This window comes from Chanodichthys erythropterus, chromosome 7 (genome assembly GCF_024489055.1).
Source record: "Chanodichthys erythropterus isolate Z2021 chromosome 7, ASM2448905v1, whole genome shotgun sequence".
Taxonomy (NCBI): Eukaryota; Metazoa; Chordata; class Actinopteri; order Cypriniformes; family Xenocyprididae; genus Chanodichthys; species Chanodichthys erythropterus.
The window spans coordinates 4,018,524-4,032,829 of NC_090227.1; the positions used below are offsets into that span (position 1 = coordinate 4,018,524).

General features: G+C 36.8%; 1 protein-coding gene across 4 annotated transcripts in view; it reads left to right on the plus strand.

Moving 5' to 3' along the window:
* The first annotated feature begins 882 nt into the window (after positions 1-882).
* The window catches only part of gramd1bb (GRAM domain containing 1Bb), a 123,398-nt gene continuing 109,974 nt past the window's right edge, over positions 883-14,306 (plus strand). Inside the window, exon 1 of one of the 4 annotated variants that reach the window (XM_067389635.1) lies at positions 883-1,180. Coding sequence is in view for 3 of the 4 variants with exons in the window: in XM_067389634.1 (XP_067245735.1) it covers positions 11,634-12,034 (401 nt within the window). In the remaining variant the exon portion in view is untranslated. Of the gene's footprint in view, positions 1,181-11,518; positions 12,035-14,306 lie in introns of those variants that run through there. The other 3 variants (XM_067389634.1, XM_067389632.1, XM_067389633.1) reach the window with 3 other exon arrangements.

Genomic DNA, 14,306 nt, shown 5'->3' on the forward strand with positions numbered 1-14,306 from the left:
TTTTGGGGAGTAATGTCACTTCATAACATTATGAAGTCATGTTGACTATTTTAACTGCCTTTCTAGACATCAAAAGGTGTAATGATGTTGCCACCTATGTGTGGATCAGATACCCTCGGATTTCATCAAAAAATATCTTAATTTCTGTTACGAAGATGAACGAAGGTCTTACAGGTGTGGAACGACATTAGCGTGAATACCTAATGACAGCAATTTCATTTTTGGGTGAACTAACCCTTTAAACAGAATTCTTTAAAAGAAAATATCTCCCTTTGCATTGAATTTTGAGCGTCGAACTTTGCAGCTGTTGTTTATGCTCAAACAGCAACATTACACACTAAATAAAGTTAAAAAAGTGAAATCATAATCAACCACCCCTTTAAGGTAGGAGATCAGAAAGCTGTCATAGGGAACTAGATAGCAGAATGAGGAAAAAGACATACTGGACTCCACGGACTGTTTTTACTACACAAACATATCTAAAATGTTACAAACTGGTTCAAATCAGCAAACACATACATAAAGAAATATTCTGTGGTTTCTGGGGCAATCACAGCAATAACACATTTTTTGAAAAATAGGAACTAAGCCAACTTAACATCCCCAGAGATCATATAACATCTTCACTTTGACTTTTGAAACATGCTATAAAGTTTTCAAGTCTAGTTTATATTCAGAGAGAAGTCTCATAAAGTTGGTTAAACTCATAAAGCGTCAAGCAGACACTTTAATGTTCGGCTGCTCTCTCTCGGTAAGGGTTAACGGAGCGCAGCGTCAGCGGTGTTGTGCTCAGCACGCGCTCGGTACTGATAGGTCACTGCGCGGTGGTCTGCTCCGCTCCCAGAGTAACGGCTCGACTGAACTCCTCCTCTGAGAAGCAGTGATTGCTCGCCTGTTCGAGTCCCCCCTCCGCTGCCGTGACGGTCTAACGGGAGTGAATAATGAAATGAATGCGCGATGTGCTGTGTGTAAAGTTGTGGACTTCATTAAGAGCGTTAAAACTGGCGAGCATATAGCTTTTTCACTCTGCAACAGTCTAATTTTGCCAGCTGCCTAGGTCAGTTTGACATGAAGAAACGGACTTTTAGTGAGTTTTAATATGTTGCGACTTCTTTTACCACGCGAGATGTCAATCATAACATCAGGAAAGTGCGCGCGCCGGACATCGCGGCAGGTAAAGGTGAGTTAGATACGGTTTATTTTCTTTCAAATGTTGAGTCAGATTTTGTCGTCATTTTTCATGATGCTTAGGAGGAATTCACTAGTTCTTAGTACACACTTGAGTACGCGATATTAAATCGACTAAGATGTTAGATGTAACGAGTTAACTGTGGTGGATATGCCTATGTGGAAAATATTTTAAGATATTGTGTTCAGTGAAAGTTTCAGTTGCTATGGTTACACAAGAGTGAATTAAACAGATGGTCACAGTGATAACAAAAGTTAGATGGGGTCATAGTCTGGCTGCAGACGTCAGCCCTCTGTGACGTCATGTGTACTCTCTGCCAAGGAACAGGAAATTAATTATTGTTTTTATATTGTAACAATTGTCAAATTGTTGTAAGGTGTGTGTGTGTGTGTTGAGTTTATCTAGTTAGTGTTTATTTGAAGTATTTATATGTAATCCCTTGGTAATGTTTATGTAATTGTTATTTATGCAAGCATAAAATAAAAAAAAAAACGTAAATGTTTTCATTACAGTTGTGCATTAGGCAATTCTCTGGAATTCTTGATTCTGATTGGTCGGTTGCAGTAGGGCTGCACAATTAATCGAATTTCTAATCGCGATTACGATTACGGATGCCACGATTTTGTTATCATACAAAGGTGCGATTACAAGGAAAAATATCCACTTACATTATTCTGCGTGTTTAGGAGGTGTGTTATGAGCATGTCACGTTATGAGAGGCGAATCACGACTACTTCAGAATGTAAAAGCTCTAACCCAGGAAAAAAAGGAGTTACCAGTGACGCAGGTGTTCGAACGCACGTGAAACACCTGCACCCGCCATTTTTAAAAAGCTGTGTACACAGCCTTTATATTTACTTCATGAACTAACTCTACAAACATGCAAAACAGTGATAGAACCTCTGAACCGTACGCTAAGGAGAAAATGCAGGGCGACTTTAAGCAGACCAAGTGAAACTTGACACTGGGCATCAACCACACGGGAACGGCAAAAGCCAATACTGTTTCATATACTAGGGTAAATAACCATATGTGCCATTTGCCCAGGATGTGTCCTGTCCAGGATTTCTAAATTGCCTAAAATGACTTGAGCCCTTGCCTCTTTAATTGTGAAAGTGGTCATATTGATGTGCCCCCTGAACGTGATTTCTAAACGGAGGTCTGTGCAAGCCACTGTTCTTATTGACAGTCTTCATGCAATGCATTAAAATGTTGTCGTATTTGCAATGCTTTGACCGTTCTCTGTAGATTCTTGCAAGCCACGATTGGTAGATTATGTATAATGCACGCTATTAGTAAAATCATTTTTTAATCATTACCTTCCGCAAATATAAAAACAAAACCAAAACTACATTTTATGCAACTTAGAAATCCTGGACAGGACGTGTCCTGGGAAAATGGCACATATGGTCACTCTATCACATACTGTCTACTTTCTTTGTATAACAGTTCACACTGGTGCCAAAAGCCCCTATTATTATACCACTGCCATTTGAGGTTTAATGCTATAGAAAAACAATAAAACAATATTTTTATACAAAAATATGGCATGCAGTTGCTTCAAACTATGGTATAAAGCTATTCAATACATCATTCAATGTAAACTGTGATAATCGTAATTAATAATGGCAATTACAATTTCAAGGGAATAATCGACAATTCTGATTTTTGTCATAACCGTGCAGCCAGGTTGCAGCATTCATCAGTCAAATATTTCTGAATAATGACTGTTGCTCATCATAGCAAGAGCAACTGTTTCTCCAGCTAACAGGGAACAGAACATTGAACAGAACATTCAGAACATTGGCTAATGTTCTGCCAAGGTTCTCTCAAAGTTATGAGCAAACATTCTTCCAGTAATGTTAATAAAACACTTTATTCAGAGTTCAGGTGTAATGTTCTCAAAATGTTAGAACAAAAACATTAATGTTTATGGAACTTTTTTTTTTTTTTTTCACATTTTTCACTAATTTTACTACTTGTTCAGAGAACATTCAAAAATAATGATTCCATAATGATATTTCATAATAAAATGGAATGTTCTCTTAAAGTTCGCATAATCAAAAAAAAAAAAAAAGTTGTTGTCTTTAAGTAATTTTAATTAGCCTTTTTTTAAATTAATATTTTAATATCTACAAGTACAGTTTTTGTAAATATACTTTGAAGATTGTCAGTTGTTTGTTCTGGAAGCTTTTTCATGGTGTGGACATTATTTCTGCATCCAGACTTTGACGTTGGTGCTTTCTGATTTGAGACAGGCAGGTTCAAAGGGCCGGTACAGAGCCTATTTTTGCTCAAAATTGCCTTTTCTGTGGAAATATCTGGAATGGGGCCACTCTCTCAGTTCTCTCTCTGTGTGTGTGGGCCTGAAATGTTTCATTATCCATGTTGTAGATGAAGAAATTTTATTTTGCTTTTTCGAATACAGTAGAGATTGTGTTTCAGAATGTCTCAATCTCATTTCGGTCATCTTCCCTCTCTCACACACACATTCACACAACACTCAGACTATTGTTGATTTTGTAACACTAGCTCTTCCCAGCTGTCGAATGGCACATGGTAATAATCTCTCTGTGTGTTTCACTCAAAGTTAAAGAGCAAAGCTGTGTGTGAATGTCAGTATGCATGTGTTTATGTTAGAATGGACACCTGTTCACACACAAAGATTTCACTTTGCCTATGTTATGCAGCTAGACGCTAAACAATCCCCATTTAGAGTTGTTTGATTCAGATGTAATGCGTTTAACAGGATGACATATTCAAGGAACGCAGGAGTAAATCTGTTAGTGCAGTTGGAACCACAGGACATCTCTTTGGAGGAGTCTTGTGTGTCAATCAAAACCCAGCAGCCTGCTGTATTTAAAGATAAGTGCATATAGCACATGAATTATAATATATGTAGTTAAAGCATCAGTTACATACTTGATACACATCAAAGTCCCTTTAAGGCAAATCATTTCACTCGGCGGCCATTTTGTTTGTTTCAGTCAGGCTAGTGCAGCTCCTATCTTTTTGAAATGGGAAACATCAAATTCTCCAAAGCTGTTCACTAAATATTTGAACTGTCACATAATTTTTTTATGCTTACATAGCATTAAAAAAGCTTGACCAGCCAATGCACTGGTGCAGTCATATGTCTGTGTCCATTTTATTAACACCCAAATTGTTTTAGACTCAAACACAAAATATTTTTATGTCAGCTTCTTAAAGGTGCTCGATGTAAGAATGACAGCTAGTGGTTGAAATGGGTACTGCAGTCCAAATTCAAAATATTGTTTGCTCCGCCCCCTCCTCCTCAGATTCCACGCTCTCGCGGGTTGCCAGTTTGAAGACACGCAACGGGAGCGAGCTCAATTGAGTTGATATCGTTTTAATATGCTCCAGTTCATTTTTAGATGGATGCTTAGGCTTTGTAGGTCGGATAGAATCTGCGAACTCTGACCCAGTTTGTTCGCTGGCTTCCATGGCTGCAATTCGCTGCATGTGTTTTACGCCAACTTGCAACCGGGGTGGTGAAATACTATTGGGTAAATTGGCAACGTGTGGTCTTGCACAGACCGAAACAAAAACAGAAATTCTGACACGGAACGCAAATAAATAATAAGTAAAATAACTGGCTGTAGCAGTAGTTTTCAGAGAAATTAATATGTGAACTGAGCATGTTTAATAAATATCTTCAAACATGTTTTTATGGTATTTTTATGCTTTAGTACAGTCACTTACATAGAGCACCTTTAAATTGTAAAAAAAGAGACTTGAAGACACCAGTACAGTGTATAAATATATATGCCATTGTTTTAGGGTTATTGTTCTGAAGAGTCAGAGGAGGTAATCCATCTCTCTACAGTTGACAGGACCTCTTCACTATCATGCCAAAGGTCAAAGGTCATGCAGCACCGCCGCAAAGAGTGGAAAATGTATGTTGGTAAGAGGTGTGCTGTCCATTAAGACTGTCCAGAGTGGCCTGTGACAGTAAACATGTGACAATAGAAACTGCACAGACCACATGTGTGTTTATGTACTGGATTACTGTATAGACATAAATGGAAAATAGTATATATGATTACAATAGTTTCTACTCATGATAAACTGCACATGATTCTGGATTTAAATACTTTACATGGACAAAGTTGCCAAATTTAGTTTTATTTTCAGATCTTGTCATGATTTGCTGATGATTTAGTTTTGGAGGTTGGTGTTTTGTATAGTACGCGGGCAGTTGGAAGCTCACACACATTGCTGAGCTTAATAAAGGAGCAAGTGAAACACTGGCTTGTGTTGTCATTGCAGTGCGTCCCGCCATCTGCGTCCTGCTGGGATGTTTTCCAGGCCACCTTGTTGAAATTTCTACACACGGCAAATTACATAACATTACAGAAAAACAGAAATAAAACTAGCTTGGAGGGGGTGGAGGAGTGAACCTTTGTATCTGGTAACCTGGATCATGTATACATTATTGAAAAGATATATGTGACTTTGGAGAAACAAGCGATATAAATCTGACAAAGGAACATGAACAAAAGTTTGAGTTTAAACAACCTTTTCATTATGTACTGTAATGTTACGATCTTATGTAATATATATATATATATATATATACACACACACACACACACACACACAACAGTATGTTCTGGTCTACGAATCTGATTGGCTGAGAGGCTTTCCAGGAGTGTCTCTGCACTTTCTAAACAGACATAATTTTGGCAATGGAGCAGGGGAAAAAAAACACTATAATTTTTTGAAATAATACTGTCACAGAATGTAGTTTTGTGCGTTTTTCAGATGAGAATGTAGTTGTTTAAACCTCAAATCTGTGGTTTATTCATAAAGATAGCATCTAGTTGAAAATTTGATGCTCCAACATTTTCTGAGTTGTGAGATCCAGATGATCATCAGGGATTCAGCGCTCACGTACCCCCCTGAGAATAGCCTGATCTCAGCAAGTCTTTCTGACATTTGCCACTTGCTCTGATTTCTCCTTAATGGTTAAACATAACTTGTTTCATAAATCTTTGGCAATCTTTCATGTCATTTTTTTTTTTTCCCTGAGTTGACAGTCAGTGCTAATATTTACTACATCCTCCTCAGACCACACTGACTGAGAGCAGACAGCAAAGAATAAGATGTTCTTCTAGATGAAGAACAACAGAATGGAAGAAAATGCAGAAGTCTCAAGAACTTGTTACTGTAATGTATGTGAATTGTTTACTTAATTTAATGAAATAATGAACATCATATGGACACAATGAATTTGTTTATTATTATTTATTAAAATGTGCTTGAATAAAAGGCATTACAACAAATACTACCATTAATAAATTATAAAAAATGTATATATTATATTATATTATATTATATTATATTATATTATATTATATTATATTATATTATATTATATTATATTATATTATATAAAACGGTTAGTTCCTATCCTTGATTCTGATTGGTCAATGTGTGTTTTATTCATAATATCACTACACAACACCCTTAGCAACCACTCTTAGCAACGTAAACTGTCTCAATTGATATTGTTCATTGAAGCTTACTGTATTATGTAGAAGAGTATTGTGAGAAAGAGATCGAGTGAGCGAGTTTATGACCTTATTTGGATTTAGCATTTTCCTTCAGGTTAGTCCTATGTTCATAATAAAAAATCTGTTTAAATGTCCGATGTATTATGTTGTCCTTTTAACATTTAAGGGGTTTTCCCGTGACTGACAGCACTAGTCAAAGAATTTGTCTGTTGCGTCTTGTTCCGTATTCACAACAATTCAGTCTTTTCAATGTAAAAGTCTTCGCTACTGACTGACACACTCATAAAGACAGTCTTTGCCGCCATCTAATGGCGTAATAATGTAACTTCTCTTGCTGTTCATGGTCAAGGACTATTTTTTCCGGCAGAAGGAAGGCTTTTAGTAAAAGTTTACTTCATGAAAGTTGCATTGATACATATTTTTGGCTTTAATATTTGTATTGTATGGTAACCATTTTATAAAAGCATTATAAAATATATAATATATATATATTCTATATATTGTGAATAAGTCGCAGCTGAAGGGGTTGTAAGCACTCAACGCCCTTCAGCCATGACTTATTCACGATACAGCACTGCCTCTCGTACCTTATTGCTTGCATATTATATTATATTATATTGCATTACAATTACGACAGTCAATTTTACATTACAGCAACAATATTATAATTTACAAATTATATTATATTATATTATATGCATTTTTTTATACATTACAGTAATGAGAATAGGGGAAGAATTGTCATTGCCAGATATAACAGAAAATCCAAGGCTCACAATGAATGAGGTATTGATTATGTAAGCATTTCCTCTCTTTTATCCGTTTCATAAGCGTCTCGTCTGCTTACACTTTATCCTCGGGTGGTTGCTCTGGATTTTACTTGAATAGTTTTCTGTTAGTTTTACACTTTCTTTGTCTATTCCAGGTTCTGGAACATGTCCCTTGTGTCTCATTTTACATCACACACTTTCTTATTATAGCATGTCAGATTAGTAAAGAGGAGCAGACCTCGACTCAAAGTATTATAGAGCAGTTGCCTTCTTCAGGTTTACACTGTAAGTCACCAGTAACTCGGTCTGCGCCGGAGGGAAGGGGAATCCGTGAGCACTCATGTGGATGTGTTGGGATCTAGATTAGAGGCACATCTCTGTGGGCATTACAGTACATCAAGCAGAATGTGGTTTCTCTCCCAGCCTTTCATCACATGGCCCCTCCAGCAATCAGAGGGAAATCTTCCTCAAACTCCTGCTGTGAGGCTCCACAGAGACACACGTGCTGCTTATGAAACAAAACTTGTTGAATTGTTTGTGATGTAGAAAAACACATTAATGGAGCTTAAATACTTCAGGCATGGGTTTTTCATCCGAACGCGTGATTACACTCTAATCATTACTAGAGTCGAGGGAGAATGAAAATGAAGAATGAACTGTCAGCTGTTCAGTGTACAACATTTAAAGGCTTGAAGAGATAAATCTCTTCTGCCAGAGACAGAGGTAAAATATATGACAATATAGCTATAGCAGCAGAAACTGCAGTTTGTGTTGTATTTGCAAAGCATTTAACCTTGGTAATGCAATATTTCTGATTATAAAATAAAATGTTCTGCTCCTGAATGCTTAATATAATGTAGGGCAGGACTTTATCCGTCAGGTTAGCTATTATAGATGAATATTATTTTTCCTCATTCACATGACCTTGGTTATGTAAAGTTGTTCCAAGTTATTACATTGTGATGAAGGATGACTGTAATGTGAGTGTCTTCATATTCGAATGAACAGCTCTCTTGATATATCTCAGATCTCAGCAGGAGGATCGTCTCCTCTTTCACAGTAAATGATTTATTTGCATTTATAGCTTGTCGGCTTGTAATGCAAAGGCTGTCATTTTCACTGGGCTTAATTTACAGGATATGATGTTCCAATAAAAATAATTTTAGTAGGTCTCTTTACAAGTCCTTCAACTGTTACATTTTAAATGTCCATACTAGTGTTCTAAACTATGTGTTTAATACATATTTAGAACACATTTAAGTTTGGATAATTACACAGGTTTATACGGTTCTATACAGTTTGTCACACTTTAATGTTTTAGATCATCAAACAAATTTAAATATTAATCAAAGATAACACAAGTAAACACAACGTGCAGTTTTTAAACAAAGGTTTTTATTATGAAAGGAAAACAAAATCCAAACCCACATGGCCCTGTGTGAAAAAGTGCTTATGTTGTGTTTACTTGTGTTATCTTTGATTAATATTTAAATTTGTTTGATGATCTGAAACATTAAAGTGTGACAAACATGCAAAAAAATAAATTTGGAAGGGGGCAAACACTTTTTCACACCACTGTAAATAGTGTGTACTTGTGTGACAGTACACACAAATATGCAAAACAGTAAAAAAATCAGGAAGGGGGGCAAACACACACACACACACACACACACACACACACACACTATATATATATATATATATATATATATATATATATATATATATATATATATATATATATAATACTGTTCAAAATTTTAAATTCTCTTATGCTCACCAAAGCATTTATTTGATCAAAAGTACAAAAAATAAAGAAAATAACTGTTTTTTTGTAGGTTTTATAAGTTTAGTTACTAAAAAAAGTGTTCTTCATGTCCACTTAGATACAAATCATAATGTGCTATTTAAGAGAAACACATTTTTCTATAGTCTGTGGCTTGTCAGATAAACAAAGAAAAAGTCTGTGACGTCACTTATCTGAATTATTCTGAGAGAAATGTTAAAAAAAACAAACATATTTTCTGATTGCATTTGCATGTCTATTTTGGTTACTTACCAGCACCTGTATTCATTTTGCTTGTACATAGCAAAAATATTTGCATCTTTCAGGCAAAAGGAAGGGGTAACTTTATTCTGCCCTTTTGGCAAATACTTGACAGTTGTATGTTCTTCAAGGCTCATAAAGACTGTGAATCTGTGTTATTGTAGTATCATTGAGATACTGTTATAGTTAATATTTGATTTATTTTTTATTTTCCAGTATACTTTTCCAGTAGCAGCACCTCACCTCTAGTTCACACATATTGTAAAAATTATAATTAAACATGTCATTCTGTTAATGAGAGAGGAAGAGAAGCAAGGTTATGTAGCAGCGATAGCCTTGAGTGTCTGTCTTGACACAATGACACAGCCTCTCATTTCAAAGTAACCCAATCCTGTCACTATCCGTCAACATAACAGGTCGCTCGCAACCTGACAGCGGCTTCCTGCTGTTCCGCAGAGGAGAAATGTGGAACGGTATTGCTGAACATTATACATTTTCTCCTCTGATTTGCAATTTGCACATTGGTCTATTTGCTTCATTTAAAATAATCAGATGCTAACTTGGTAGTGATTTGGAATATGGCCTTCTGTGTTGTGTGCCTTTGGCCTGAGCAGTTCAGTGGAAGTGATTGTTTAAATATTGGATGTCAACTGGAGTGTATTTGAGTTTCTCAGTACTGGGTCAGCGGTCAGGGTGTTTGGCCTGCGGGCTCTTTTATATATCTCTCATTGGGCTGTTTACTCTAGTCAGGCTTTTGTTTGCACTGGTCCTTTATCGCTTTCGTCTTTATTGTCGTTCAGCTGAACACCATCCCTGTAGTATAGTAGTATCATTTATAGTAAAACCACAGTGCCATGCTTCAAATCTGGCTACTTGAACTTTATTTTTCAGTTTGAGGTAATTCCCAAAAGTACTTTTCCAAACCACAACAAAAATTGTCATCATTTACTCACCCTCAAGTCTCAAATTGTCAAATTTACTCACCTTTAATTTTCAAACCTGAATCAACAATTCTTTCAACCAACCTAGCATGCTTTGCAAGACAATACTGAAACTGATAGACAAAATTATATTGTTTTGGTTTCGACTTTCATATTAAACAATGCAATTCAGAGATCCCAGTTCAGTGTTGGCACATTCAGATGAGTATGTATGCGTGTGCGCACTCACAATTATTGTGCTTCATTTTTCATTTGCTGATTTATCTCTGTGTTTGGTGATGCATCTTGTCCTTCTGACTGTGTTTGTGGCTTTGTGTGCATTTTTAACAATTTCTTTGTGTTAAACACCTGTACAGTCACCGGTGTCCTAGTTACCTGGCATCCTATCACCTTACTCTAATCTTTAGGCTGTGACCGCTGTACGTGCCGGAAGATTGAGATGCAGAGCATTGTGGGAACAGCAACCTCAGGAACGTGACCAACCCACAATTCCTGCTCCAGACATTACCAACCGTCTTCAGGCTTATTGTTGGACAACCAGAGTGTACAACTCAGGAGAGTGTCTTTACACAACTATTAAAGGCAATTGAGATAATTTCAATAGTCTGAGTGTTTATGCTTATGTTTGTGTGCGTGAGACCGTCTCTGACCTGTGGGGAGTCCTGGAGTCCTGTTACACCGATAGCCACCCCTTATGCATGTTTCATTTGCTGGGAGGAGAACAGAGCCTTCCTTTGTCATCTAATACATCCAATCCACCAGCTGTAGGCCTCAAACACTCCCATCAGTTTTACTCACCTGCACCAGTTTGTCCATCCAAACACCATCAGGTGCCCTTTGTCAGTTCCTTGAGTAGCTAAAACAAGAAGGAAAGAGCCCTGGATTCTCAAGCGATCATCAAGAAAGGATTCTGTAAAGAATTTCAGCACAGGACTGGATGTTCGACTTTTGACCGGAGTACATTTTGTGCTCAGGCATTCAGATAAGTCTTTTAAAAGACACTCAGGATCAACTTAGCACCTCCGTTTCCTCTTGAATCTTTAATCCGGACAGCTCGGCAGTTAGCATCTCGCCTTCCCTGGGACCGGGGTACGTCTCAATTTAGCATCTTAACGGTGATCACAGCGGCAGGGGTGGTGAGTTTGGAGCATGACGGACACGCTTCGACCGCCATCCCTCCAGGTGCACGTCCCCCGGGATGATCCCAGCCATGGAGAGGAGGAGGGTGGTAGCGGAGGCGGTCATGACAGCCTCGTCTGGTCCAGCTCATCCACCCCCACCCTGCGGCGCCGACGTTTTAAGATGAAACGAATGAAAAAGCTGCCCAGCGAGCGGGAGCGGCTTGAAAACGGGCTACTGCGGCATCCTGGATCACGCTCGGCTTCCAAAGAGTACCTTCAGCTGCCCTCCATCGAAATCACGCCGTCTAGCGACGAGGACGCGGCCTGGTCCAACAGCTCCACCCCGAGCGCCTCGCCCCGGCGTAAACGCTTCCTGCTTCGCAAGTGGCTGAAGGTGCGAGAGAGGAAGGAGCAAGGCAGTGAGAGCAGGTTGGTGTTTTAGACTAGGGGTTCTCAAACTTTTTGGGACCAGGGAACTTTTAAGGCCCGGGTATCCCAGGTATACTTTGTTATTCGTGTTCCGCTCCGTCTCGCGCACAGTTGAGCACGTGAGCCTTTCAAACTCCTTTGGCTGTGAGCGCGGAAAGATGCGTTAGGCACAGTGGACTGCTGTTTTCCAGCGCTCAAGTCACTCGCACGTGTGCTGTTGTTTGCAGACTGTCTGTGCGGTCTCAAAGATTGGGCTGCACGCGGATCCTCCTAATGACGAAAATGACGTCATACGGACGGTGCGCGGATGCGAACGGCCGAAGTATACTTTGAGCTTTAGAGGGGAGAAAATTTTTAATCATAATTATAACGGTGACTAAGCATAAGCTTGCTACAGCTTGTACTCTTGTAATCAAAAAGCATGTCTAATTAATTGAAATTATACAACACACAAATAATCTACATTTTTAGGGCATTAGGAAATCTGTTTTTCCAATTTAGTAGCAGAATTCAATTTAGTAGTTGAATTTTAATAATCAAGAAGCATGTATATAATTAATTGAATTCATAAAACTTTAACTTGTTTGCAAATGTTTGCAATAACACCCTAGTGAAAAAAAAATAAAAAATTAAAATACATTTATTTAATACTAAGTATACTACAAATCCATTAAAGGTGCCCTAGAATCAAAACATTAATTTACTTTGGCATAGTTGAATAACAACAGTTCAGTACATGGAAAAGACATACATTGAGTTTCAAACTCCATTGTTTCCTCTTTCTTATATAAATCTCATTTGTTAAAAAGACCTCTGGAAAACAGGCGAATCTCAACATAACACCGACTGTTACGTAACAGTCGGGATCATTAATATGTACGCCTCCAATATTTGCATATGCCAGCCCATTTTCAAGGCATTACACAAGGGCAGTCAGTATTAACATCTGGATCTGTGCACAGCTGAAACATCAGACTAGGTAAGCAAGCAAGAACAATAGCGAAAAATGGCAGATGGAGTGAGAGATTTAAAGGGGCCACAGCCTGAATCGGTGCATAGTTAATGATGCCCCAAAATAGGGAGTTAAAAAAATTAATTAAAAAAAAAAATCTATGGGGTATTTTGAGCTGAAACTTCAAAGACACATTCAGGGGACACCTTAGACTTATATTACATCTTGTGAAAGAACACTCCACGGCACCTTTAAGGTATTTACTGACATATCTCTTGAGATTTACTGTTATAAATGTTATAATTAAACTTTATTTAGAGTACTTCTTTATTGCACAATGCACATTTCTTAATATTAAGCCTAAAATGTTTTTTTTTTTTTTTTATCTTTTATATATCACTATTCATAAGGATAGTATGTATAATATCAGTCTTTAAATGCAAGATATTTAAAATGTACTTTAGCACAATCAAATATACTTAATTATATTTTCAATTGGACCTCAGCACTACTTCCCGATAACTAAAGTGCATTAAGTACAAAATTAGTTTTTCCAATTTAGCCGACTTTAAGTATACCAAGTTAATATACTAAAGGTACAATTGCAGGTTATTTATATTAAGTACATACATATGTAAATGTATTTGAATATTCTTAGCATAAAATAAATGTATTTCAGATACATTTTAGTATATTTAATTTTCACTAGGGCAGGGCCCTATGAAATTTGTATGTTTTAATACAAATGTATTATTAGAAAAAGTGGTAATGAAATGAAGGCTAATCTTTTAAAAATGTAATCTTTTAAAATGTAATCAAATGAAACTTGAACAGTTCCTTCTATTTTTAGCAAACAAAGTAATGCACGACAAAGGTTTACTGTCAAAATTAAAACATGGAAGGAAAATTTTGTGATTATTCCTTTAAAAACAAAGTTTTAATCATTGTACTATTATTATTACTTTTATCATTATTATGGTGAGAAGTATTATATGACAATAATGGCTGTATGTTGAGTTATTTTCAGAGGACAGTATATCTATACTGCTATACAAGCAACACATTGACTACTCTAAAATATATCCAAGTTTCATTTCTATAGTATTGTCCCTTGAGAAGATATATTAAAATGGTTGTTGAAATGTGAGGGGTGTACTCACTTTTGTGAGATACTTTAAAACTATAATGAGAACATTATAATGTGTGCTTGGGACATGGCTTTTAATGGTAAGACTTTTGTTTTTAAAATCAAAAAGTATATAAAAAATGGATATAGATTTATCGGCCAATATATTGTTTATTGACTTTCAAATATAAAAA